Below are 23,878 nucleotides of genomic sequence, written 5' to 3'. Positions count from 1 at the left end.
TTGGGGTGGAAGCCAGGACAAGAATTGGGAGCATGAATCTTTACCTTTGTGATTTCACTAGCTAGACACAGGCCAATCTATCATGATGTATATGGTCCAAAACCAAATTTTGATGCAGAATCCCAGTTTTCCAAATACATCTTCACATTAATGACCATGTTAAATGAATTACAGAAATTAGGTTAAAATTTGGGGATGTCTGGAAATAAGGACTCTGCTGTTCCCATTTTTGAAGGCAAAGAGGAGAATTAAGGGCCCATGATAGAATTCTGCCATCCGATGTCTTTACACCCTATTACATAACATGGGCTAGTGTTAGGAAGAGGAAGTGGCTGGGTACTCTTTGGTGTGAATTTAGAGATACCACCTTTTCTTAAGTACTTAAAAGCATATTCAAATGTAAATATATTCAGGAATAGCGACCTCTAAACCTTCTATCAGTTAGCAGGAAGGTAAGAGTAGGGAGGGCCGGCCGGGATCTGAGGGTCAGTCTCAGCCCTAACACACTGAAGCTCTCCTATTGTGCTCACACTGGAGTTGGCCTGGCTCAGTGTGCTCAGGTCCGACTGTGTGTGCCCTATAAGGGCTCCCTTTCATTCTGAATTCCAGATAACAACCTCTTGGTGTCTCAGAATCCTGCTATGGTGGGGGCAGTAATCCACGGTGTAAGCTCCTCTGGTGACCAACTGGGAGAATGGGTTTCCTACTGAAATCTAGTTGGGGACCACAGTAGAGCTGCAGCTTAATGTCATTAGCACGGAAGAGCCTCTCATAACGAGGGGCATGCTGTAAATTAGTTCATAATTGAGGATTTCACCCAGCACCTTCAGGTGGGGGAGGGGCACTTATCCCTGGAATCTTCTGAGCAGCAAGTCTGTTTATATTCTACAAACTTGCCTTTTACATCTCAGTCAACTGAATTGTTTTCGCCTATAAAAAGCGTATCTTAAAAACAGCTTCTTTCCGAGTAGGCTTGTGTATAAAAAGGGAAAACTAAGTTAAGCTGCCCATAACAAATAGGGAGCCATCATTTATAGAAGCAGCGCATAATCCTACTGTTAGTGCCAGAGGGAATGGACACAGAATCCTAATGAAGAAATATTAATATTCCTGCTATCATCCTCATGGTCTCATTTAATGAGAGCCTCGTATGTGACCAAAACCAACCCTCCATATGGTTCTTTCAATGTGGATGCAAGAGAAAAGCCATTCATATTGAACAGCAGTAATTGGACACAACACAAGCATTTGTCCCATCTGTCAGGCTTTCATCCCCAAACTTCAGCCTTCCTGGGGTTGCACTCAAGTGCAAGGCAGTGGGCAGGGGTGACCCACAAGGACAGGGAACAGACAGTAGACAACATGGAGTCCTACTCTGCCCTGCCCTCAGACAGGTGCACTCATTGTTTTAGGCCAATTAATGTGGCCATGAAATTCCAAATTCCTCTTAGTTTTTCCTTTTGTGTCTTCTATTATCCAACTCCTGAAGGGGAATATGGCAAGGTTGGTTTTTTTTTTTTTTTTTGAATTGTTGAACATTTAAGAACCTAGAGTTTTTGTTTTTGTTTTATTTGACAGACAGACAGATCACAAGCAGGCAGAGAGGTAGGCAGAGAGAGAGGGGGAAGCAGGCTCCCCGCTGAGCAGAGAGCCCGATGCGGGACTCGATCCCAAGACCCCGAGATCATGACCCGAGCCAAAGGCAGAGGCTTAAACCACTGAGGCACCCAGGCGCTCCAAAGAACCTGGAGTTTTCAGGGATACCTGCGAGTTGCCAAAAGATAGTAAGGCCGGTTGAAGACCCCATTGTCAGTTCTCTAGTCTCGTTCCTCACAGGATGAAATTGTCTATGACGATTTGTCCTATTTCAAAGTAAAGAGCCATGAAAACTACCAAGTCAGATTTCTAGTTTTCTTTGAATGGAGATGTATCAAGGAAAAATCGGTCTCATTTAAACCACTTTCCCTACTCCGTAACCTTGAGACATTTTAAGCGTCCCGAGGCTGAAGGAGAATGACCACCGTCTGTTCCACGAAGACCCCGGTGCTACTGCTGGGTGAGGGAAGCAAGAGGTGTTTAGACTGCTCCATTTGCAAAATACTCAATATGGGTTTAATAAAACCTCGCAAGTCACTGAAAAGAAACAGTTAATTCCTTAAAGGATACTCTAATGAACTAGGTAAAAATCCTTCCTCTAATCTAATTTTCACAAATGATGAACACATCCTGTGCAGGCATACCGACGCCGGCCGGCTTTGTCAGTACCGTGTGAGACTGCTCTCCTGAAGGGGGTTATTTAGGCTGTAAAAGGGGCCTGGGCGTGTCCATCTTTTCTGAAAATTCTATTAGCATAAAGGAGGAGACCCCATTCTTCTTTCGAGGGTCCCTACAAACTCGCCCCTTGCCTAGAAGGAACCAACAGCTGCACTTGCTCCAGGACTGGCCGCTTCAGCTTCCTCTTAGTGGGCAGTTTCAGGAGTCCGTGACCTCGGAGGAATGGAGCTTCGCTGTGCTGGGTCCCTCTGGTTTCACTGGGAGGGCTCTCTGCGTGTCACCCCCTGCATAAGCCTCCTGGGCCAGAACCAGGAAATCTGATTTGGCTTTCACCCTATTTTGTCTCCAAGGCCCCGTGTCATGCTACCCCCCTATATATTAAGTTTCCTTGAAAGTGTCTTAGAGGTGTCTATTTTTTTTTTTTTTCTTTGAAAACGAGGGCCTCACATCCATTTTTATTACTTGAAGGTTAGGATTTGTTTTCTAGCCTCCAGCCCGCGGGACCAAGAAAGGGGAGTTTGGTGTCATCACGGTAAACCCGAAACCACAGGAATGAACACTGTGTGACCCCCCTCGATGGCCTGCCTAGGAAGCTGGCATCCTGTACGGCTTTGGTTCTCCTCTTCCTCCCTCACCCCAAAAGGCAGCTGGCACGGGGGCTGCTCTACTTCTGGTGAATTCTCAACCGTTCTTCCAAGAGAGATGAGGAAGCTGCCTTGTGACCTTCCTCTGTCCTCCTCCACTGCCCTCTGGTCATTTCGCCATTCCCGTGCATCCAATTAAGAGGGTGGACAGAGGGAACGAAAGGATATGACCTCAGTGTGAGAAGATTCTGTTTCTTATTAGAGGTCCTGGTGAAAAAACAGGTTATACAGCCCTGCTTCTCAGCCATGAGGTCTGAGAAATTTCATTTGCTCACAACTGCCACACTATCACTCACGAACATTAGCAGCCAAATTGAACTATTTTAACCCCTGACCAATAAGAAATATGTTTTAGCTGACCCTTGTGGGGACTACTCCGCAGTCCAAAGTCCAGTATCACTTTTGACTGCCCCCCCCCCCGCCCCTACCAAAACTTAACTACCACTAGCCTACTGCTGACTGCTGACAGGAAGCCTGACTGATAACACAGCAGCTGACACAGACTTTGTATGTCATGTGTAGTATATACTGCATTCCTACAATGCAGTAGGTGAGAGAAAAGGAATATTAAGAAAATCACAAGGAAGAGGAAATACATTTATAGCACTGGACTATATTTACTGGAAAAAAAAATCCAAGTATAAGTGGATCAGTGCAGTTCAAGGGTTCAACTGTGTTGTTCAAGGTTCAACTGTGTACTATGACGAAAAACCGTTAATAAGATGTAATTATGTGCTTCTTTCCACCTTGGCAACCTCTCTTCCATCTCGGCTGCTCCCCCTCCGCTCAGACTCCCATGTCTCATGCACTTTACCCAGCAGCCGTTCCCATAGCAACGTGGTCAAGCTGGCTGTGTTTCCTCAAGGGTTTCTGGAATATGAAAATCATGAGGCCTTAAAGAAGAATGAGCTAATGGGAGAATTTCGGGGACAGTGTGAGAGCCGAGAGAAGAGATCCGAATCCTCCCTCACGTCAGCCATGTAAACCGTTGTCCTTGGAGACCAAGTTTCAAAATCCTTTGATGCTTAGTCCTATCAGTCCTATTTATGAGCGAGAACGTTTTTGAGGTTAAGCAAGGTTAGTGTCCAATGAAAGACTTCATGTCATTCATTCAAGGAAAAATGGCTGAATTTCCCCTAAGGGGAGAGAACCCCCTTGGGGGGTTTGACCATCACTAACCATACAAAGTGTCTACGCAAGTTTAGCACTTCGGGCTGAAGCAGTTAAGTTTCCCACATGAATCTGTTTGGTCCTTAGCGATGCTCCCCACTGTCTACCTTCACGCCGACAATTCTTTATTTCTCAACATTCCCCACCTCCCCATCACGCGGGGCAGGAGCACCGAAGTGGAGGGTGACTGCAGCTGAATTGAGAGAACAAATGTGCAGTCTCAGCTTTGAAATGCAGCGAGTGTGGACTCTTAGGAGCAGTGAACGTCTGCTCACGGCATCTATAATTACAACTGCTCTCGATGACATTCTTTCTAGGCTGTGCGGCTTTCTTAGCGCGATCCATATGCCAGGCGAGTGGCAAGGCCACCTGTGTTGCCGCCTCATAACACACACCACTGACATTTCTCACATCCCCATCGATTGCTAAGCCTTTCACTTGATATTCCAAGTTCTCTTCTCCCCCTATTCAGGTCTAAGTAGAAACTTGTTCGGCAAAAAGGCAGATTATCATCAGTGACATTTGCATTTTCCCAAAAGGAGGGTAGGAGAGCATTTGCACTGGCAATAAAATAAAAGCAAACGTTTCCCTCCACTCCCTTTGAAAACTCTTCCTTCATGATTTGAGGGCTGTGGCTTTGCCAGCTTTTGGATACGTCTGGAAATTGAAAGGAGGGGGAGAGGCAGGTGAAAAGTTGCTGTCATGAGATTACAGAAAGTGAATTCTCTAACAGGAGGCCCGTGTGCTTGGTCATCATCTTTGTCTTGTGATCCCAGGGTGGATGGGCTCTCAAGCAATTGACAATGTCAAACTTTGGTATCTTAACACACATGAATGATGAGTTCCATGCTCTATTATTTGTAACCCTAAGAGAGCCCAGCCAGTGATTTAGGATTATGCAATAGGAAGTTGTGACAAATTACATCCGAAAACCCCATTCCTCTCTATTATGTAGAGTATCTTCCCATGTAGGAGAAGACAGATTTTTGGTACAGTAATGAAAACATAAAAGGAGGGGCACCTGGGTGGCTCAGTGGGTTAAGCCACTGCCTTCGGCTCAGGTCATGATCTCAGGGTCCTGGGATCCAGCCCGGCATCGGGCTCTCTGCTCAGCAGGGAGCCTGCTTCCCTCTCTCCCTCTCTCTTCCTGCCTCTCTGTCTACTGTGATCTCTCTCTGTCAAATAAATAAACAAAATCTTTAAAAAAAATTAAAAAAATAATAATAATTTTAAAAAAAAGGAAAAAGAAAACATAAAAGGAGCTTGGCCATTTCTGCAAAAGGAGAATGAGTTACCGTGGTGCAAGGTGGTTTTCAGCAGTCTTTACTCTGCTTCTGTGAATATGCTGGTGGCTCTTCTGTTGGAACCAGCCAGTCTGCAGAAAAGGGTCTCCTCCCCTTCTTCACACCCCAAGCTTGGATGCTGAGCTGACTGGGAAGCCTCATCTCCCAGTGTTCCTCTGACTGAAGCAACAAGATCCTATAGAAATCTTACTAAAGGAGGGGTCAGCAAACTACAGTCTATTGGGCAAATGCTGGTTGTTGCTTGTTCTTACGAAGTTTGTTAGACAAACAGGCGTAGCTGTGTTCCATGCATCTTCTCTGGATGGTTTCCATTAAAGAAACAGGGCTGAAGGTGCCCAGCAATTACCATGGATCCTATATGGCCTAAACTATTGCCATCTGGTTCTTGAACAGAAAGAAGTTAGCTGATTCTCAATATAAACCATTCTTGCTTGGTAGACGACTTTTGGAGGGTTAAGCTAGAGAATGAAGAGGGAGGCAGGACAATGCCATTCACTGAAGTTGAACATGTCCACCAAGGAACATGTAAAGTTAGTAGATTACATGTATTCATGCCATCCTACTTTGCTATTAGTGAAAATTGCAAAGAGCGGCACTGATGGAAAATCAACATTTTCAGGGGGCACCCAGGTGGCTCAGTTGGTTAAGCGCCTGCCTTTGGCTCAAGTCATGATCCCAGGGTCCTGGAATCAAGCCCCATGAGTTGGGCTCCCTGATCATCAGGGATCTTGCTTCTCCCTCTGCCTACTGTTCCCCCTGCTTGTGCTCTCTCTTTGTCAAGTAAATAAATAATATCTTTTTAAAAAATGAAAATTGGGGGTGCCTGGGTGGCTCAGTTGGTTAAGCGACTGCCTTCGGCTCAGGTCATGATCCTGGAGTCCTGGGATCGAGTCCCATATGGGGCTCCCTACTCAGCAGGGCGTCTGCTTCTCCCTCTGACCTCTCCCCTCTCATGCTCTCTCTCTCAAATAAATAAGGAAAATCTTAAAAAGAAAAGAAAAGAAAAGAAAATTAACATTCTCTGGGTACTGTGTTAGAAACTTTGCATATAGTAGGTCATTTGTGTTTCTTATGTCAAGGAAATTTAGGCCTTCCTGGAGAAGGGGTCTTATTGAAAGCCTGAAGGAAGCAAACAGGCACACCAAGTGTTCATGTCAGAGGACCCTGAACACTAGAGGGGCGGTCTGCTCCTGCACAACCATTTCCTGCTCATGAGAGAGCATGTGACACAAAAGGTTGTTGACTCAAGTCTCCCAGTCTGAAATGCATTTTCCCTACTGTGCAAGGGCCCCAACTTCTGCCTTTGGGGACACTTCTTTTTGTAGGTAGACCGTAAGCAGAGAATGAAATGGAATGAGGCAGGAGGAACATGTGCAGACTCATTCAGCAAATGAATGATAGCTTCTGTGGACCCACAGATATTCTGATGCAATAATTTTCATGCAAACGGTGAATTAAAAATCATCAACTCTTAAGGTGGGAATGGATTCGGTATTAATGCAGTTCGAATTTTATGAATTGTAATTGTAGAAAAAGAAACAGCATGTGAGTGATGTGTTCAGGCAGACTGGTATGGGTTGTAGAAGCAAGGTTCTTATAGGGCCCAATCTGCTCACCCCCTTTTTTTCTTTGTCAACCAAATTCTGTTGTCAGGGTTGGTTTCTCATTCTTGTCCCCGTGTTGATCAGAAAGTGAGCTTGATATTGTCATGGTGCTCATGGATTATAAATGAGGCATCTCCTCCCTTTGTCCGACTTGCTGGGAAATATTCAACCCAAGTTTGTTTGTTTGTTTGTTTTTCCCTGTACACATAGACTTTTGTATTCTTTCACTTTCAATATACTGCCTCTCAAGAATGTATCTATTCTTTCCGGGTTTGCCTGTCTCTGCAAATTCCCTTTCCTTTGGCAGCCATGCCTCCTTCCTTGATTTGCCTCTCGGAGCCTGACTGCTTTCTAGTTGGGTCCTTCCTTCTTGGATTCCAGATCCCTTTCGAAACCGGGAGTGGCACTCTATCCTTTCCTGGCAGACACCCACCTCCCTTTCAGAGAAGAAAGAGTCAGGTAGATGTCTGTGGAAATCAAGGACACAAAATGGAAATGACAGAGTGAGCCAAACAGTGAGAAAATAAGGCTTTGCCTCGAAAGAAAAAAAAAAAAAGTAAAAAAGAGAACCAGAGGAAAAGGGAAGTAAAAACATTCTGGCAAAAGTTGCTCTCCTTTCCATTCATTCTGGGACCTGAGGGGAGGTGGGGGTGGGGGAAGGAGGCATTGCTTGCCACTGCCCTCTCCCTGCTGGTTATCCTTCCAGCCCAGCCAAAGCTGTCTGCCCATCAGTGCTGCCCTGGGTGCCATCAGTCTTGCTTCTCATCAAAAGTAATCAAGTCCATCACGAATCTCTCTATTCTACCCTCAACTCCACTACAGTGCTAGCATTGGTAATGGTAGTCTGGTGAAGCAGCAGACTCATTCACATGCCTGGGTCACCTGCTTATTTCATGTCCCCTGCCTTCAGAGCTGGGAATTCTCATCCTCAAACGTCTAATACCGATGTGCCCACTTTTGCAGACTGAGCGTGTCCCCAGAAAGGGTTACATGATGCCCAAGGTGGCCTGATGGCAGGGAGGAGGCTTGAGCTGCTCACTTCTTTGTTTCTATCATCACTGGCTCATGACTGTGCTGGGTTCTCCCCCAAGTACCAAGATGACCTAGTCTCTACCCCCATTTGGGTGGCCCAGGTTAGCCAACCTAAAGATGCGACCAGGACCAAAGTAAGACTTTTCTATAATGTCCCCAAAGGACAATGGGTGGAAGAAAATGCCACAGCATCCTGTTCTTAACCCTTGCCCACATACATAGTCAGGCCTCACAAGAAATATGGCCAGAAGGATTGATAAAGATATCAGGACCTAGAAACCACATGGATACACCCAACCCCTTAGTTTTTTAAAACCCTCAGGAATGTCTTCTTTCTGGTTATCCCCAATTACCTGTTGATGCTGTTTTTCTGTGCTAACATCTGCCAGTCCTTGCCTTTGGCATTGGGGGTATCGAAAGTGGCACAAATCCGCTGTCTGATGGAGTATGGGATTTTGAAGGCTTTGGGGCCGGTCTGTGCAGGGAAAGTGCTGTCCTCTTGTGCAAAGAAAGTGATGGTTTCTCTTTCACTCTACAAAGAAAGAAAGCATGGTCAGATCTAAACGGAAGCATTACCAATCAACACTTCTATTTATTTAAGAAAATCCATTAACACACACGCACAACAGGCCTGCCTGTTGTGAGGGACTCTGAAAAATACATTGACACATTCCCCTTTCTTCTAACATAATAAATAACTTCTCCACCAGCCTCGTGAATCACGTGCTGGAGATTTACAACAGTGTATTCCACTCAGGGTTTGGAGGGGGAGGTCTGGTTCCTATACCCAGGGAAATGTCAGGTGACCATAGAATTAAACCTTTCTTTTTTCTTTTCTTTCTTTCTTCTTCTTCTTTTTTTTTTTTTTTTTTTTTTGATCTCAGGGATAGATCTAGAATCAGTAGGAAGAAACCCCCAAATGACAAATTCCAGTTCAGTGTAAGGAATGACCCTGTGATAGAGCTGACCAAAGACAAATGGGCTAAGCCATGTTGCTGGCTGGGCAGGTACCCATCAGGAAAGCCCCAAAGGGGAACTGACTGAATATTGATCATCTTTAAGTTTGTGTTGGCCTGCCCTGGTTGTGAAGTGTGTGATTCCATAGTAAATATCTTGGTCTTGTTTCAGAATGACATTGCTTTGGGCATATATGAGCCTGCCATGAGTCAGTGAGGTGGTCTAGAGCCTGTGGGGTGGTGGAAGGTTTCTGCCTGCTGCCTGCCCATCCTGCTTCTGATTTAGAGCTGTCCAACGAGGATTGGTGATTTCAGTGCCTCCTAGCAATCAGATCATCATCCCCAATGTGAGGCCATACAGATATCTGTGAGATTAAAGGGGCTGCTGACAAGCATATGTGAACCAACAGAATTTCAAAGCCTAAAAAGTATCTGATTGAATCAGTCTCCTGTGACTATGATAGGTTACCGGACACAAGGGATTCTTCATTAAGGCCTCTAATCGGATGACTATAAATTGAGATTTTCCAGGGTGGGCCTGACCTAATCAGATTACCTTTAGACGAGAGAAAAGGCATCTCTCCTGCTGGCCTAGTAGAAAGTAAACAGGAAGGCTGTGAACAGACTATGGAGAGGGGCAGGGAGCTAGAACCCGAGGGCATCCTCTAGGAATTGAGCATGACCCTGGTCCAAGAGCCAGCAAGAAAATGGGGACTTGCAAAGAATTAGATTTGATCAACAATCTAAATAAGCTTGGAAAAGGACCCTGAGCTCTAGGTGAGAATGTTGTTTTCAGTCACCACCTTGATCTCAGCCTTGTGAGATCCTGATCAGAAAACCCAATGATGACATGTCAGGACTTTCAGCCTACAAAAAAATATGAGACAGTAAATAGGTATTGTTTTATCCTGTTAAGTTTACAATAATTTGTTATAGAGCAAAAAAGAAAATAGAATAGTAATAATATAAAGAGGACTTAAAACGTCAAATCTGACGCGGGTTAAGGGAATAGTTAGGACTATTTAAATCCTAAGAACCTATCCTTCATGTTAGGAATGTGTCCTCTTGTGTTTTCCTTTAAGCCAACATGTGCTGTTTATGAACTTTTCTGGGAGCCTGCCCTGAAGCTTTTTCCAACATTAACACCCCTTCCTATGGCAGGCACCACAGCCATGAGAGACCTTCTTGGCAAGTGGCCAGGCTCACATAGCTGTAAACCTCAGTGAGTGTTATGCCTTCAAGAATCTGTTAATTGAGGAAGCTGGCTCATGCAGAGATCTTATTAATGATAATATGTTTTGTTGTTCCATAACCATTTGACACAGTTACATTTTGAGGGCTGTGTCTTAGATACATGGTGCCTTAATTCATTATTTCCAAAAGGGTATCTCAGAAGATGTTCCAAGAAAGAGCCGATCTCTGGTCAAATACATTTGAGAAATGCTGCATATTATATCCTCTGCTTGGAAATTCAAAGTACATATTATCATATTAAATAGATTCTACTTACTGGTTTTAGTTCTAGTCCCTGGAATATTATAGAACAACACTCATCAAAATTCTTCCAGTATTTCATGTTAGCATGGGGTAATAGAAAAAAAATCATGGTTTTCAGAGGCAGAGGGAACCTTGCTTTGGGGTATAATTTTATACTTTTTAGCTCAGCGACCTTGGAGGTTCCATGACATCTGTCCAATTTCCTAATCAGTCTTTTGGCATTTTTTTTTTTTATAGACACCATAAAGGTTATGAAATGTGGTGAGAATTATCCAGGTAGTTTGTAACATGGCTGAAACCAGAAGTCTGACTTCCTAACACCTGTACCAAGATTCATTTCTCTATGCCACCCTACTGCCAGATAGGCAGGTGATTAAGAAAAATGCTGAGCATTATTAGATTTATGCTTCAGGAATTAAAAGCAGGAAGGGCTTCCTGGAGGAGGCATTTTGGTGGGCTTCGAAGGATGGTGGTCCATAAGCTATTAACTGAATAGAAACTGAGTGGGTCACTAGTGATTCTTTGCAAAATGAACAATTCTTATTCTGATATGTTAGATGGTTATAAAATGAACCAACTCAGGCTTCTTGATGTATGAAACAGGTTACAAGAAACATTTTTAATCATGGCTCATGAAATTTCTCCTAGCCTTTAAACAATGTAAATCGAAAACAGTTTCCTTCAATTTCCTGACTTAAGGCAGGAGGTTGGACTTTAAAAGAAGGTAGAAACCGAAGAGAGGAAAATAAGGAATTCTGTGCAAGATAACATGGGAGTTGTCATCACAAACTGGCATCCAAAGGGGGTTCACATGTGAAAAGGTGGCTTGCAAGTGAAACTTAGAACACTGAAAGTATCCCTGATGGGTGACTGCATAGACAGGGCTGGCTTGTGCAATCTCTTACAGCATCTTTGAGTGGACCAAGCTCACCAGGCTCTGCCTTTACTGTTGGCAGGAGAGAGACCACCCCAGATCCACAGTGTTCAGGACAGAAGTGGTAGGATTCCAAAGTGAATAAAGTATTGTAGGAGACTGACTCTTAAGTATTTTTTCTATTTTTGACACTAATAAGTGGGCCCCCATTTCCCTCATAAAGTTTCCCAATTCAAATATTTGCCATGCGTAAGGATGACAGTTTATGTAACATTTATGGTGCGTTCTAAAAGACAGCTGGGCCAAGTAATAAGAATCCTGTAGATACATCACATTTTCTGATTGTTTAAATTAAATATGCAGAGGAACAGCAGATTTTCATGCTCTGCACATGAGATAAGAAGCTGCTACTTGGCTAGCTGGGGAGTTGTAAATCAAGGAGAAATTCCAAGTATTCTGTCTATTTTGCAACAGACAAATCATTCCCCAACCTTCCACCACTTTTGGAAGAAAGATAAGAGAACTGCTTGAAGGAAAAATTGTAACATGCAAGTTTCCCATTTAAATTCTTTCTATCAAAAAAAAAAAAAAAGGATTTTCCAGTAATATTACATTAACAAGGGATGATGCAATAAATTACTTAGGGATTCTTCTCATCTCTTCAGTATTAGTAAAATTATTTTTGATTCACTCCACAACTTTTAGATTGTTGATACCGTTGCTTTTACAGAATTATCAGTTGGTGATAATCGTTAGGTAATTCAGTGAGGTTACATTTAAAGAGAATCACCTGCTTTTACAGATAGACCCAGTAGTGGCCACTCTAAAAAAAAATATTAAAAAAGTACGTTATCTTGATCACTGAAATAACTTTTAAGTGTGAGAATGACATGGATGATTGTATTTATTTGGAAAGCCATTTAGACGAGAGGCATGAAGGAATGAGAGGCATGGGAGGCTCAACATGAAGAACCAAAGGCCTCCAATGAGGATAATCACTGCACTGATTCAGCTATTTAAAAAATATTAAAATAAATATTATCTTATAAATACAACCACATACATACATATCTCTTTTACCTCTCATGGTTCCATTGTTAAATTCATGAAACACACACTAAGAGATCTATGAAAGTAAGGTAGGAAGTTGGAGCTCTGAACTTAACAATACAGAGAAATTTTTTTTTTTTTTTTTGGAGTGGGAAGAGGAACAGATACTTAAAAAATTCAGATGTCTTTGGAAAGCTTCAAAAGATTTATTTCCTTATTATTTTTATTATTATCTTTAATCAATGAAATGCTATTACTAACTCATGAAAACCATCTAATGCAGGATCTTCCAGCCTAAAGGCCATAAGGAATCATGCCCTTACGGATCTATTATGCCCAACTCACTGACTGATACAAGTTCATGTCTAGAATGTATCTTGTCTCCTCCTCAGGTAATCCCAATTTCTCAGCGCTTTACGGATCTTTACTTTTTCTGAAACTGTCTACTACAAAAACCCAAGTCATTTTTAGGGTAAGGAAGATGCTTTGTATTCACGAGACCTACCAGCAGATGTATGTTTCTCCCAGGAATGAGACAGTCCCGGAGTTGGAAAGAACATGAGAGATCAAAAAAAATTCACCGAAGACCTCCCTTTCCAGGCAGACGGACATGTGGGAAATCTATTCTATTCTTGAAGACCTATAGAATGAATACTTATGCCAGCCTGTCCCATCCTTCTGCAGTCTTGAGAAAAGAACTTCCCAATTTTCACCTACTTTCATACTCGAAGACAGATTTTCGATTTGTCTTAGTGCCTAAGCCCCCCAGAAAGAAGGCTTACATTATGCACAAGTCAGTATTGCTAAATTAGACTTCCCTCCGAAAGTTGTCTAGAATGGAAATCCAGACTTTGACCTTGACCAGGTACCTCAGTTGGGAACTCTGACTCCCCACTATTGGTTTTATCATCTTGAGCAAGAGGGTTGACCTCTTTGAGAAAATGTTACATCATGTCAAATTGTGACAGTATAGTATTTAATCCACAGAGCTGGATGGTTACATGTTAAAGCAGCATGAAATGGTACCGAACCACAGTGGCTTTCAAAAGTTCTTAATTTTCTGCTGACAAAATAACAGATTTGCTTAAGAAATACAGTTTATTACACAGAGATAGAGATGCACTGGGCCAAATGCCAGCAGTAAGCCTTGAAGCCATTAATAAAATGATCCTTCCAGGGAGGAGGTTAGGGAGAGGGTGGTGGGGTTATGGGCATTGGGGAGGGTATGGGCTATGGGGAGTGCTGTGAAGTGTGTAAACCTGGCGATTCACAGACCTGTACCCCTGGGGCTAAAAATACATTATATGTTTATAAAAAAAAAAAAAAAAATCCTTCCAGGATTGAAAGGGTTACTAGAGCTTCTAAAATGGGAGTAGTCTCATACTGGATGGTGGTAACCCGACAATGAATAAATATTATCCAGATGCTGGCCTCTTACTATCAAGAGATACCACGGTGTCGTCTTTTTCAGGGCATTTCAAAATGATTGTAAGCTTGCAAAGCATTAGACAAGGAAATGGAGAGTAAAGGGTAAGACGCTGTTTATTAGCTCCTTTTCCTCCCCTGCACTTCCAAAATGTGTTGAAGCAAGGAGCACAGGTACCAAGCGTATCAGCTCTCTCACAGTCCTTTAACATGGATTTCCTGTAATAGCAGAAGTTGGTCCTCACTATTGGAGTGCCTTAAAAAATAAAAACCCTTTAAGCCTCGAATTGTTGCGTTGAGCTGTGATCAGACATTTAGGGCAGTTTGCATCAGAGGTTATCTTTCCGTCCTGCCCTTTCATGCTTTTCTGGACACCAGAAGGAAAATCGGCTTGGATTTTCCCTTTGTGTTTATTTGAAAACTTTCCTGCAATTTTTTTATTTTACTTTGAAATGTACTGTGTTAAATATGCCATGACTGTTCAAGAAAGAGACTCTCAAAATATCCTACGTTTCTGAATCTACCTTTCCCATCAAAACTACTTTACCACACAATGTTAATTGGCGATAATGAATGCAAATGCTGCGCAAACATGTCAGTTAAGACAGCTATCAGTTTTGAGGCACAATCCTTTGGAAAGCCATCCGCATTTCAGAAAAACTATTCAGGAGAATTAGCAATGCTCACTTTGCATAAACAATGAATGGAAATGAGAATGAATTGAAGTGATAATGCTATGAAGCTAAAGGTTTAAAAAAAAAATAAATTGAGTGGTATGCATATACCATTTGTTAAGCCTTCTGCCAAACCTGAATGAATAAATACATATTATTTATATATTTGTACATAAATATGTATGTGTGCCTGTACACACACATGCATATATATATATATATATATATATATATATATATATATATTCTACTGATGAGCAATAAGATGCATTTTTCTACACTGCCCAGGGATTACCTTGGAATTCCTCAACAAAAGCATCACATGCTTCCCCTCAGCTACTCCAGCCCTCTACTCTCAAATAACTATTCAGGAGGGACTGCTATCATCTCCTCTCTAAGCCAAGTTCACAGCCATGAAGCCATTCAGTGGTTAAGGGCAAATCAGAGCCGTGGCGGAAATCAGGTGTCTTTTTGCAAAAGTGAATTCTCTTATTCCCATTCTAACTCTGCTCTTCAGTAGTGATATGACCTTGGACAGTGTCCTCTCCCTCTCTGCACTTGTATTTCCTTACTTTGTAGTATGAGACTTACATCTACTCTGTCGTACATGAGTGCATCGATGAATCTAGATTCAGGGGGAGATGGGGCTATGCAGAACCCTGAATCTGGAGGCTAGGAGACCTTGTAAGACCATAGGGAACCCGGGTCCTGAAGACGAGTTGCGGAGAACTGATTAGAGCCATGGTGACCTTGCGCCTGCCTCTTCATGGTACATGTCTCAGATGTACCATCAGCCACCAAAGAATCTCAGAAGATATTCCAAACCTACTACCGACTGTTAGATTGCTTGCAGTTTTGTATATAAAAAGCCTTCTACTACTTCTTTCCCCTAAGAGCTCTCCACAGAGCCTAAGCTCTGATGGGTTGAGTTTCTCTGTCCAACAGGAAGCTCAGTTCAACTGTCAGCCCGGGAAGTGTTTATTTGCCCTTATGGGTAGCGAGGATTAAGACTGGGTGCATTCCGAAGCTCTTTTGGACCCTGTGTAGCACGACTGAAATAGGTACATTGACATTAGTGTCCTGTCAAAATGGCGTCAAATGGTCCTGCCAACCAAGGACTCACCTCCAGGATGGACGTCTGCACTTGGAGGATCTGTTCATGGCCTTTGAGCTGCCGGATGCAGATTTTGCAGGACAGCTGGGTGGTGGTGGGCGTGTAGCGCTCCAGGGAGAAGGCACAGTGCAGGGGCTGCCTGTTACTGCACCACACGCGGGAGAATGGGACTTCCTGCAGGGAAACGGGGGACAGAAGGGGGCTGTGGTGTGCAGAGCCCGGCTGAGAAGAGTGGCCACTAGGAGAGACTTAATGGCAATAATTATGATGATGATGACAACGACTGCAGCAGAGAAAATTGCCCAAGCGACTTTGGTGGAATTATTGTAGAAATAATGTTCCAGCATATGCCAAGCAGCACAGAAAGTAATTAATGTCAATTCCAATTGATAACATTTGAATTCCAAAACCACAGTGCCAGAACTCAGATTTCACTTGGTGACACACACAATTAGCATACTATCAAAAATTCATCCTCATGTTTTCCCATGGAAAAAAAATGTTTTTTAGAAGACTCCTCCAGTCTATCCTTCTTCTTAAGCCTGGGATAGGATGATATCTTTTCCCTTAAGTGAAAATTATGCTAAAGAACTGACCAGAACATATCCCAACACCACACAAACTCATACAGAATTGTATAAACAGAACACGATATTGCTAATGTATCCAACATAAAAATTATACTTACTGCCGATCTCTCTCTCTCTCTCACACATACACACAGGCATGCACACACTCTCCAGAAAGAGACACAAACAAACTAGGCTCCCCAGAACAGTCCTGTTTGCCAGCTCCTCATTCACTCAGTTCATCTGTTCAGCAATTATGTGCACGGTGCCTGCTAATGACCAGACGCCGTACAAGATGAACAATAAGGAACAGGAAACTAGGTTCCGTCTCTACCGTTACAGGACTTACAGACAGGTGAGTGGCAAAACCAATTTTTACTAAACGAGGGGGGAAATAATAAACTCTATATACATCAGCCTTTTTCGCCATTACTAGTCAGTGCCTGCCACTGAGCAGACCGTGCTCAGGCATGTGGCTTTACAATAATGCGAACTAGAGGTCACTCACTGATACTCTTTCATCTACTAAAAAGTCTCTCCTTCCTACTCGAATGAAGCTGAGATTCTTGGCAATGACCATGTATGACCAGCCTCTCGTAAGGTTCATCCTCACCTTTTTCTCATCTCATTAATGTGCTCTTTTTTTACCTGTAACTATAAATACCATTTTCTCCAATATTCACACTGGCAGGTGGCAGAAGATGCATCAGGTTTGGAGGTTTGATACTCTGAAGTGTGACTGGTGATAAAGCCATCATGTGTTATGAGACTGGCGGCCATGATTAAAATTCAGTCTCCTCACTTGGAGGAACTAGGGGTAATCTAGTTCTTCCTGAGCTCTAATGGGCACATCGTTTTTTCTTAGTTTAGTTTTCTCTGTGGATTTTGGATGCTCCTGAGGGCGAGGGGTGGGGAGGGTGACCAGCAAGGAGGGATGGACTCTGACTGTTGTCCACTTGAAGAGAGGCGGGCTAGCTGAGGGAGTCTGAGAGAAGAAACTCTCGCCCTAACTCCTACCTCACATCTCAGTAAGGAGTATAGGCACTGTGGTCTTGTTTCATTCGTTCCTAATCCTAAACCGAGGGAAAGACAGTGGAATTTTCATTTCAAGAAGCAGAGAGAAGTGAGGTGGATTGGTGAGGTCCCCCGGCAATCTCTGGAGGAGGTCACTTTCCCGGTCACATCAAAAATGACTTTTCACCTGCACCAAATTCTACACCAGATAAATAATAATATATATTTACAAGTTCTGACATCTCTTCTTCTTCTTCAACCTGACTCTTATTGTCTTCCTCCCCCTAAGGCTCTTCCATTTTACAAGCCGTGGGTAACCCTTACTTCATGATCTCAGGCTCCAACACTTCTCTCTTTGCTTGCTGAACTCATCCCATCTGCTCACAGATGCCCAAATGCCACCTCTCTGTGGAGAACTCCCAGTGGCTACATTGCTGGAGTTTATCTCATTATTATCAATCACTGACATTATACCCCTAATCACTACAAATCATTTTATTTGGCCTTTACTTTCTCGGAGAACTCTACCTTTTCAAAACTGATTATCACCACTCACTATCTTGTCCTTCTCTAATTTTCCCATCGCCATTAATGATCCTCCTCTCTCCTCATTAGAGCTAACTGTAGTGACCTACTCCCCAGGCTCCTGCCTGCAGTTTCTACAATACTGAGCTAATGAGGGGGTTAGGGCTTGACCGGAGAGAGAAACAGGACGCAGTTGATTGGTGTTCATCAGGAAATAGCATCGTGATGTGTCTTTTACCTCTAATCATGAGTGGGGGGACACTGATGTGACCAGATTGCTGGGCATTGTGCTCTCATTCCCAGAATCCTTTGAGATGGGGGCCCAGTATGGCCCCTTGAGTCTCCTGCCTTGTGGCTCCATCATTTGTTGTCCCCTCTTCATTTTACTTTAAAAAAAAAGATTTAATTAATTTATTTATTTGACAGAAAGAGAGATCTCAAGTAGGCAGAGAGGCAGGCGGAGGCGGGGGAAGCAGGCTCCCCCCTGAGCAGGAAGCCCGATGTGGGGCTCAATCCCAGGACCCTGGCACCATGACCTGAGGCAAAGGCAGAGGCTTAACCCTCTGAGCCACCCAGGTGCCCCCCCCCAATCTTTATTTTAATAGCCCTCAAATGAACTCTCCTTCAACTAGTACATTTTTTTTTATACTTCCTTTGCACCACCCCCTTCCATGAAAGAAACTGTAACATAGGGCTCAGTAGTTAACTAAGAAAACTAAACTAGTGCCTGGGTGGCTCAGTTGGTTACGTGTCCGACTCTCGATTTTGGTTCAGGTTCTGGGCTCAGGGTTGTGAGATCAAGCCCTCTGTTAAGCTCCATGCTGGCTGTGAAGCCTGCTTAAGATTCTCTCCCCTCCCCCTTCCTCCCCCACCTCTTAAAAAAAAAGAGAGAGAGAAAGAAAAGAAAGAAAGAAAATTAAGGTTTTTGTGTTTTTAAATGGAAATTTGAGTCTTTACAGTGTAACGTAAGTTCTTGGATGTCAGGGCCAGGCAGAGCTGAATTCAAGATCCTGCTCTTAAACTGACCTCCTTGTTGTGTGGTAGATCTGAATTCTTGATAATGTTTCCTAACCTAAAACAAAACGAAATAAAACAATGGTACTGGCCATTCATTGAAAAGTATCTTCTCTGGTATAATTTGCTACATTTCTCCAGAGAATGATGGCAGAAAGGTAAGAGAGTAATGCCCACTGCAGACTGTCTTCCCTTGTGGGAAGCCAAGAGAATCAGCACACACTCCTCTCTTTCCTCTTTACATCCCACTGCACACAATCAAAACATTTTAAAAATCTGATTTTAAGACTGTCTCGAAAGAATATTTCTTTTTATTGTTGGCTTGAGTAGCAGCTGCCAATAGAGCTCCACAAAACATTTAAAAGTAACGGAATTAGAAGCATCGTGATTACTGTGTTGTCAGGGCATCATTTTTGCTTTCATTTATTAAAACAAACAACCAAAACAATCACAGGCACCTGGGTGGCTCAGCGGGTTAGGCAACTGTCTTTGGCTTAGGTCATGATCCTGGAGTCCCAGGATCGAGTCCCATATCAGGCTCCCAGCTCGGTGGGGGGTCTGCTTCTCCCTCTGACCTCTACCCTTCAAGCTCACTCTCTCTCTCAAATAAAATAAGTAAATAATAAATCTTAAAACAAAACCAAACCAAAAACTATCAAGATTCTCACCGAGTGAGAGAAATGTTGCAGCAAGTTATACGGGAGGATAAAGTGTAGCAAAGTTACTGGTGTTTAAAGCATTCAGGAAATGTTTTCATTTTGAATCCCATTATAATTAGGTTCCTGGCAGATGGAGAGAATGTAAATCACATCCTAGCAGGAGACAGACACTGGGTTCCCCAAGACACAAAGTATGCTGAAAAGACAGCTGCTTTTATCTTCGGGAGAGGACAGCCTGACTTTCTGTTTTGTAGGATTTAAAGAATAATATTGTACTGTGTACTGTCTCTTCCAGCTTCTCCACCCCACAGTCAGCAAGAAATAGCAGAACATACGATTCAGGAGCACCCAGGTCCCAGGAACTGATGGAAAGCAGAATTAGTTACCTCCTAGACGAGGTCTGCTAAGTCTGTGGAGAGCATCTCTAACTGGCCCAAGTCTGAAAATGCCTGAGAATAAGAGAAGGAATACTTGGGTATTTTTTGGCCCTGGGGTTGGGGTGGGGACTAGTAGTGTGGTTTGTAGTGTGGCATTTCGTCAGCTGTAATCCTCCTGAACCTAACCCAACAAGATTTCAAAGCCAGCTGGTGTGCCTATACACAGAGTTTCCACACGTAGCTCTGGATCCAACCTTGAATTCATACGATTCTAAAAACATTCCTCATGCAGTTTGGTTGGTGTCTGCTAGGGCAAATATTCTGTGCAGTGGGTCTCTCCTACGCCTGAAAGTTCTTAGTGAATTCTACAGAAGAAAGGCAGGGTTCTGAGGAGAATAGGCTTTGAATTCCAACAGGAATATGTTGCTTCTCAGATTCCTGATGTGAAGCTAGAGAGAGGAGGAGAGAGGAAGGCCAGTGGTCTTCCAAGTGCCGAGCTGGGAGATGACGGAAGACGACAGCGAGATTTACCAGCTGAAGGAGAGCCCTAGACATGATGTCAGGAAGACTGAGACTTTCTGTCTCTGCAGTAGCTCTCGGTTAGTTCCCATCCACTAAGCCCTAATGAAAAGCCATTCTCTGTTATCCACGCCGAGTTGATCAGTGCACATCATGCTCGACATGAGGTTCAAGCAGGATGAACACAAACCATCCCCAAACCGCTTCCATCCGATGCCTGGAACAAACACAGCAGGGCCATTAAGAGCAGCACAATATGCATTCATACAAAGGAGGGGATTTCAGGGATGACAAGGGCGAGACAATTGGTGGCAAGGAGGGTGGTGGCGGCGGGGAGGAGGAACAGAGCAGAAAGCCACTTATGGGTGAGAAAAATGAAGTGGAAACGCAACTCAGTGGCAAACCTCCTGGTGCAGAGAAAATTAAATTATTTCTCAGCCTTCCAAGACTCTTTCAAATTATGCTCAATTACAGAAGGCAAATATTTATCCACGTTCACAACGTCCATGCAATCCAACCCATCCCGGGAGTAAAGCTTGTTGGATTTCCATGTAAGCCAATGCCCTTTGGCTTTGGCTGGCCGTGTTGCCTGCTCTGAGGTCCACACATTATTAGCCCCTGACGCCTTTCCTGCCTGGGACTCTCCTTGGAATTCCTGGTGCTGAAATTATTATTTAAAAGCCAGTGCAAGGTTATGGTCCTTTCATCTGATTTTTTTTTTTTTTATCTCTAAACATTAAACTTAATAGATACTTTGGATGGAGGCACTTGCATTAGATCCAGTGGAACAATGCCTTTAAGCCTATAAAGATTAATACACAGGAATTTACATGACTATCAGGACCTGTTTTAACAATGCCCTGAAGTTCAATTTGGACTGGAAACTCTGAATCCTGCTTTCCTGGACACAGAGACATCTAGGTCTTAGAACATCATAAACAATCCATTTATTCATAGAAAACTTCTCACCATACGGAAATACGCTGAATGTGTCAAAAAAAAAAAATGGTTTAGAGCCATGAGAGATGCTTTTGTTGCTCTGAATGCCCTCAAAGTGTACACAGAGGGGCAGTTCCCAAGGTAACGAGAAGTCTGAAAAGTAAACAGGAAACTATAACCTTGTCCAATCTGAAAATCATGAATTTTCGAAGGTAAAAGGGCTGGTGGTTCAACTTTTTTCTTTTTTCTTTTTTCTAACTCTCATGGCGCAGGCAAGGTTTTTCTCTCTGTGATGTGCCTCGTTCCCATTCGGACAAGCTGGTTTACCTTGTGCAAGTTTTTGGTTTTTGTTTTTAATAAATGCCACAAGGATGGAAGGGTTAAAATCCCATAGGGCTCTGCAGTTTATGACAGACACAAAGGCATCTGAAAGCCTCCCGTGATTCTGGATCAATCTGAGCCCACCAGAAGCTTTTCCAAAGTTAAGGACCTATCCTGTCACTTGGAGCACAGTGACTTTGGTTTAGGAAACAACTGTAGACCAGTTAGCTGCTTACAATGATGGCACTCATCACGGCGAATTTCCGTAGCATTTGGTGGCAGGGTCACACGTCGATAAGAGAACTTTCTATGCTAAGCAACTACTCAAATCCCCTAAAAGGCATCTGGGGAGACTCGAAGTCATTTTGCAATGTTTTAAAAATTCTCTGATACAGAGATAGGTGAATACAGAAATATCTTTATAGGCTTGTAAAAGGATTCTAAGAGGCATGATCCTTTCTTTGGCTCTCCGCTTATAATTTCCTCTTCCCATCGCACCCAACTCATTTGGTGGCCAATACTTCATATATTCAGGATGAAACTTCTTGCGTTCACCCCACCAGCCAGAGCTCCCTGGAACTCAAAATCGCCACCCCCGGAAGGACTGACAGCCAGATCATTCACAGCTGACAATGATTAACACCATGTCTTGTAACGAACTGGTTTTAATAAAAACAAACGACAAACCAACTTCGTTCTAAGTTGCTAAAGGACTATCTTCCACCTACACTGAGCAAGAGTTTAAGTGGGAGAGAGGAGAAACTTCGCATTACCGGACCTCAAGCACCTGCTCAAAACCTGTGAGTTGATGACAACATGACTCATTTCCTGTGTACCATCCAAACTGCTACATTTCTGTGACACTTTGAGACTAAATCCATACTTCTCAAGGAGAATGTAAGTCAAAAGCACCCTCACCAGGGTTTAGTGACACACTTCCTGGTTAAAGCAAAGCTATTTCTGGAAGCAGCCCGTTTGGCCAATACCTGGCATGCGGTGAATGGTTTAATTCTCCAGAGGAATGGGGGAATATCAAGGACCGAGATCTGAAGACTGAAGGTGTTCCCCTTGAAATGCAGCAACTTTGGCTCTTCCAGTAGCTGTCCACCTTGGTGTCTTTCATCTGAAACCACTTCCTACGGGGCAGGAAAGAGAAAAGAGGCACAACAATGAAGTAGCCGATTTCTGCCACATTTCTCTCCTATCCACACTCCCCCAGAAACAGACAAACAGCAGAACAGACCCTAGCTTCTTTGCTACCCCCATATCCTTGCAAGGTCAGGACTGGGGACTCAAAGCTGCTGGCTAATAAACTGGGCAGAAAGAAACAATTGTTCTTCATTATTTGCTGAACACACCAGGCCCTTCTTTAAAACTAAAAGACCTCCCCGGCCCCAAGCGAAATGTTACACTGTTGAGTTTCCACAAGTGTGTGAATTTCATCTGCTATAACCATAACCACGGAATGTATACAGAACTTTTTAGAGATTTTATTTATTTATTTGGCAGAGAGAGCTCAAGTAGGGAAGGAGCAGGCAGAGGGAGAGGCAGAAGCGGGCTCCTCACGGAGTGGGAGCCAGATGCAGGGCTTGATCCCAGGACCCTGGGATTATGACATGAGCGGAAGGCAGACGCTTAACCAACTGAGTTACCCAGGAGCACTGGGATGTATTCAATTTTTACACTGAAAGTTGAACAACAATTTCACCCTTTTACCCCTCTACCCCTTCACATGTTCACCACGAATATGAACATTATATAATACTTATTCTTTGGTTCAAAGTAAATATTATAGAGGGAATGTATCCTATTTATTTGTAGTAACATTCATTAAAGTTATGCCAAAAGGGGAAGAAGAAGGTTGTTTATCAAGTTAGTTTTAGCTCAGAAAAAATAAATCAGATTCCTGAAGGTAAATACTCCTGTATCCTTTGTGGAGAAATCTTTATATTTAATACAAACACAATTCACCTACATTCTATGGAGCAAGCCATTTTAACTGGTTCCAAATTTGTGGTGTCTAGAATCCTATTGGAGAGATGATAAGCCAAGTAAAATAACCGACATGAATTCTGCAAAAGGTTAACCTGCCGTTGGGGTGAGGGTGTTCGTGTTACTGGAGATAAGAGAACTCCCTAAATCCATTTCTTAAAATCACCATTAACTGACTTAGAATTCCCTTGCAGAGGTACAATAAATAAGAAAACTGAGATCCTTTAATTATGTCCTGTAATCTTCCCAGATTCTAAAATAGATTGTGAGAGTCAGGCAAGTAGGCTTACAAATACAATAAAACTTACATTTCAATTATCAGCAAGTAAAA

At 43.1% G+C, this 23,878-nt stretch overlaps 1 protein-coding gene across 2 annotated transcripts in view; it reads right to left on the bottom strand.

The window, feature by feature from the left end:
• The window catches only part of UNC5D (unc-5 netrin receptor D), a 538,291-nt gene that overhangs the window by 10,691 nt on the left and 503,722 nt on the right, over positions 1-23,878 (bottom strand). For both annotated transcript variants that reach the window (XM_059384170.1, XM_059384171.1), the window contains 3 exons: positions 22,542-22,691; positions 15,628-15,792; positions 8,382-8,560 (listed from right to left, as the gene is read on the bottom strand). In XM_059384170.1, coding sequence (XP_059240153.1) covers positions 8,382-8,560; positions 15,628-15,792; positions 22,542-22,691 — 494 coding nt within the window. The remainder of the gene's footprint in view (positions 1-8,381; positions 8,561-15,627; positions 15,793-22,541; positions 22,692-23,878) is intronic.

Source organism: Mustela nigripes, chromosome 18 (assembly GCF_022355385.1).
Source record: "Mustela nigripes isolate SB6536 chromosome 18, MUSNIG.SB6536, whole genome shotgun sequence".
Classification (NCBI taxonomy): domain Eukaryota; kingdom Metazoa; phylum Chordata; class Mammalia; order Carnivora; family Mustelidae; genus Mustela; species Mustela nigripes.
This window is presented reverse-complemented; position numbering and strand designations above follow the sequence as displayed.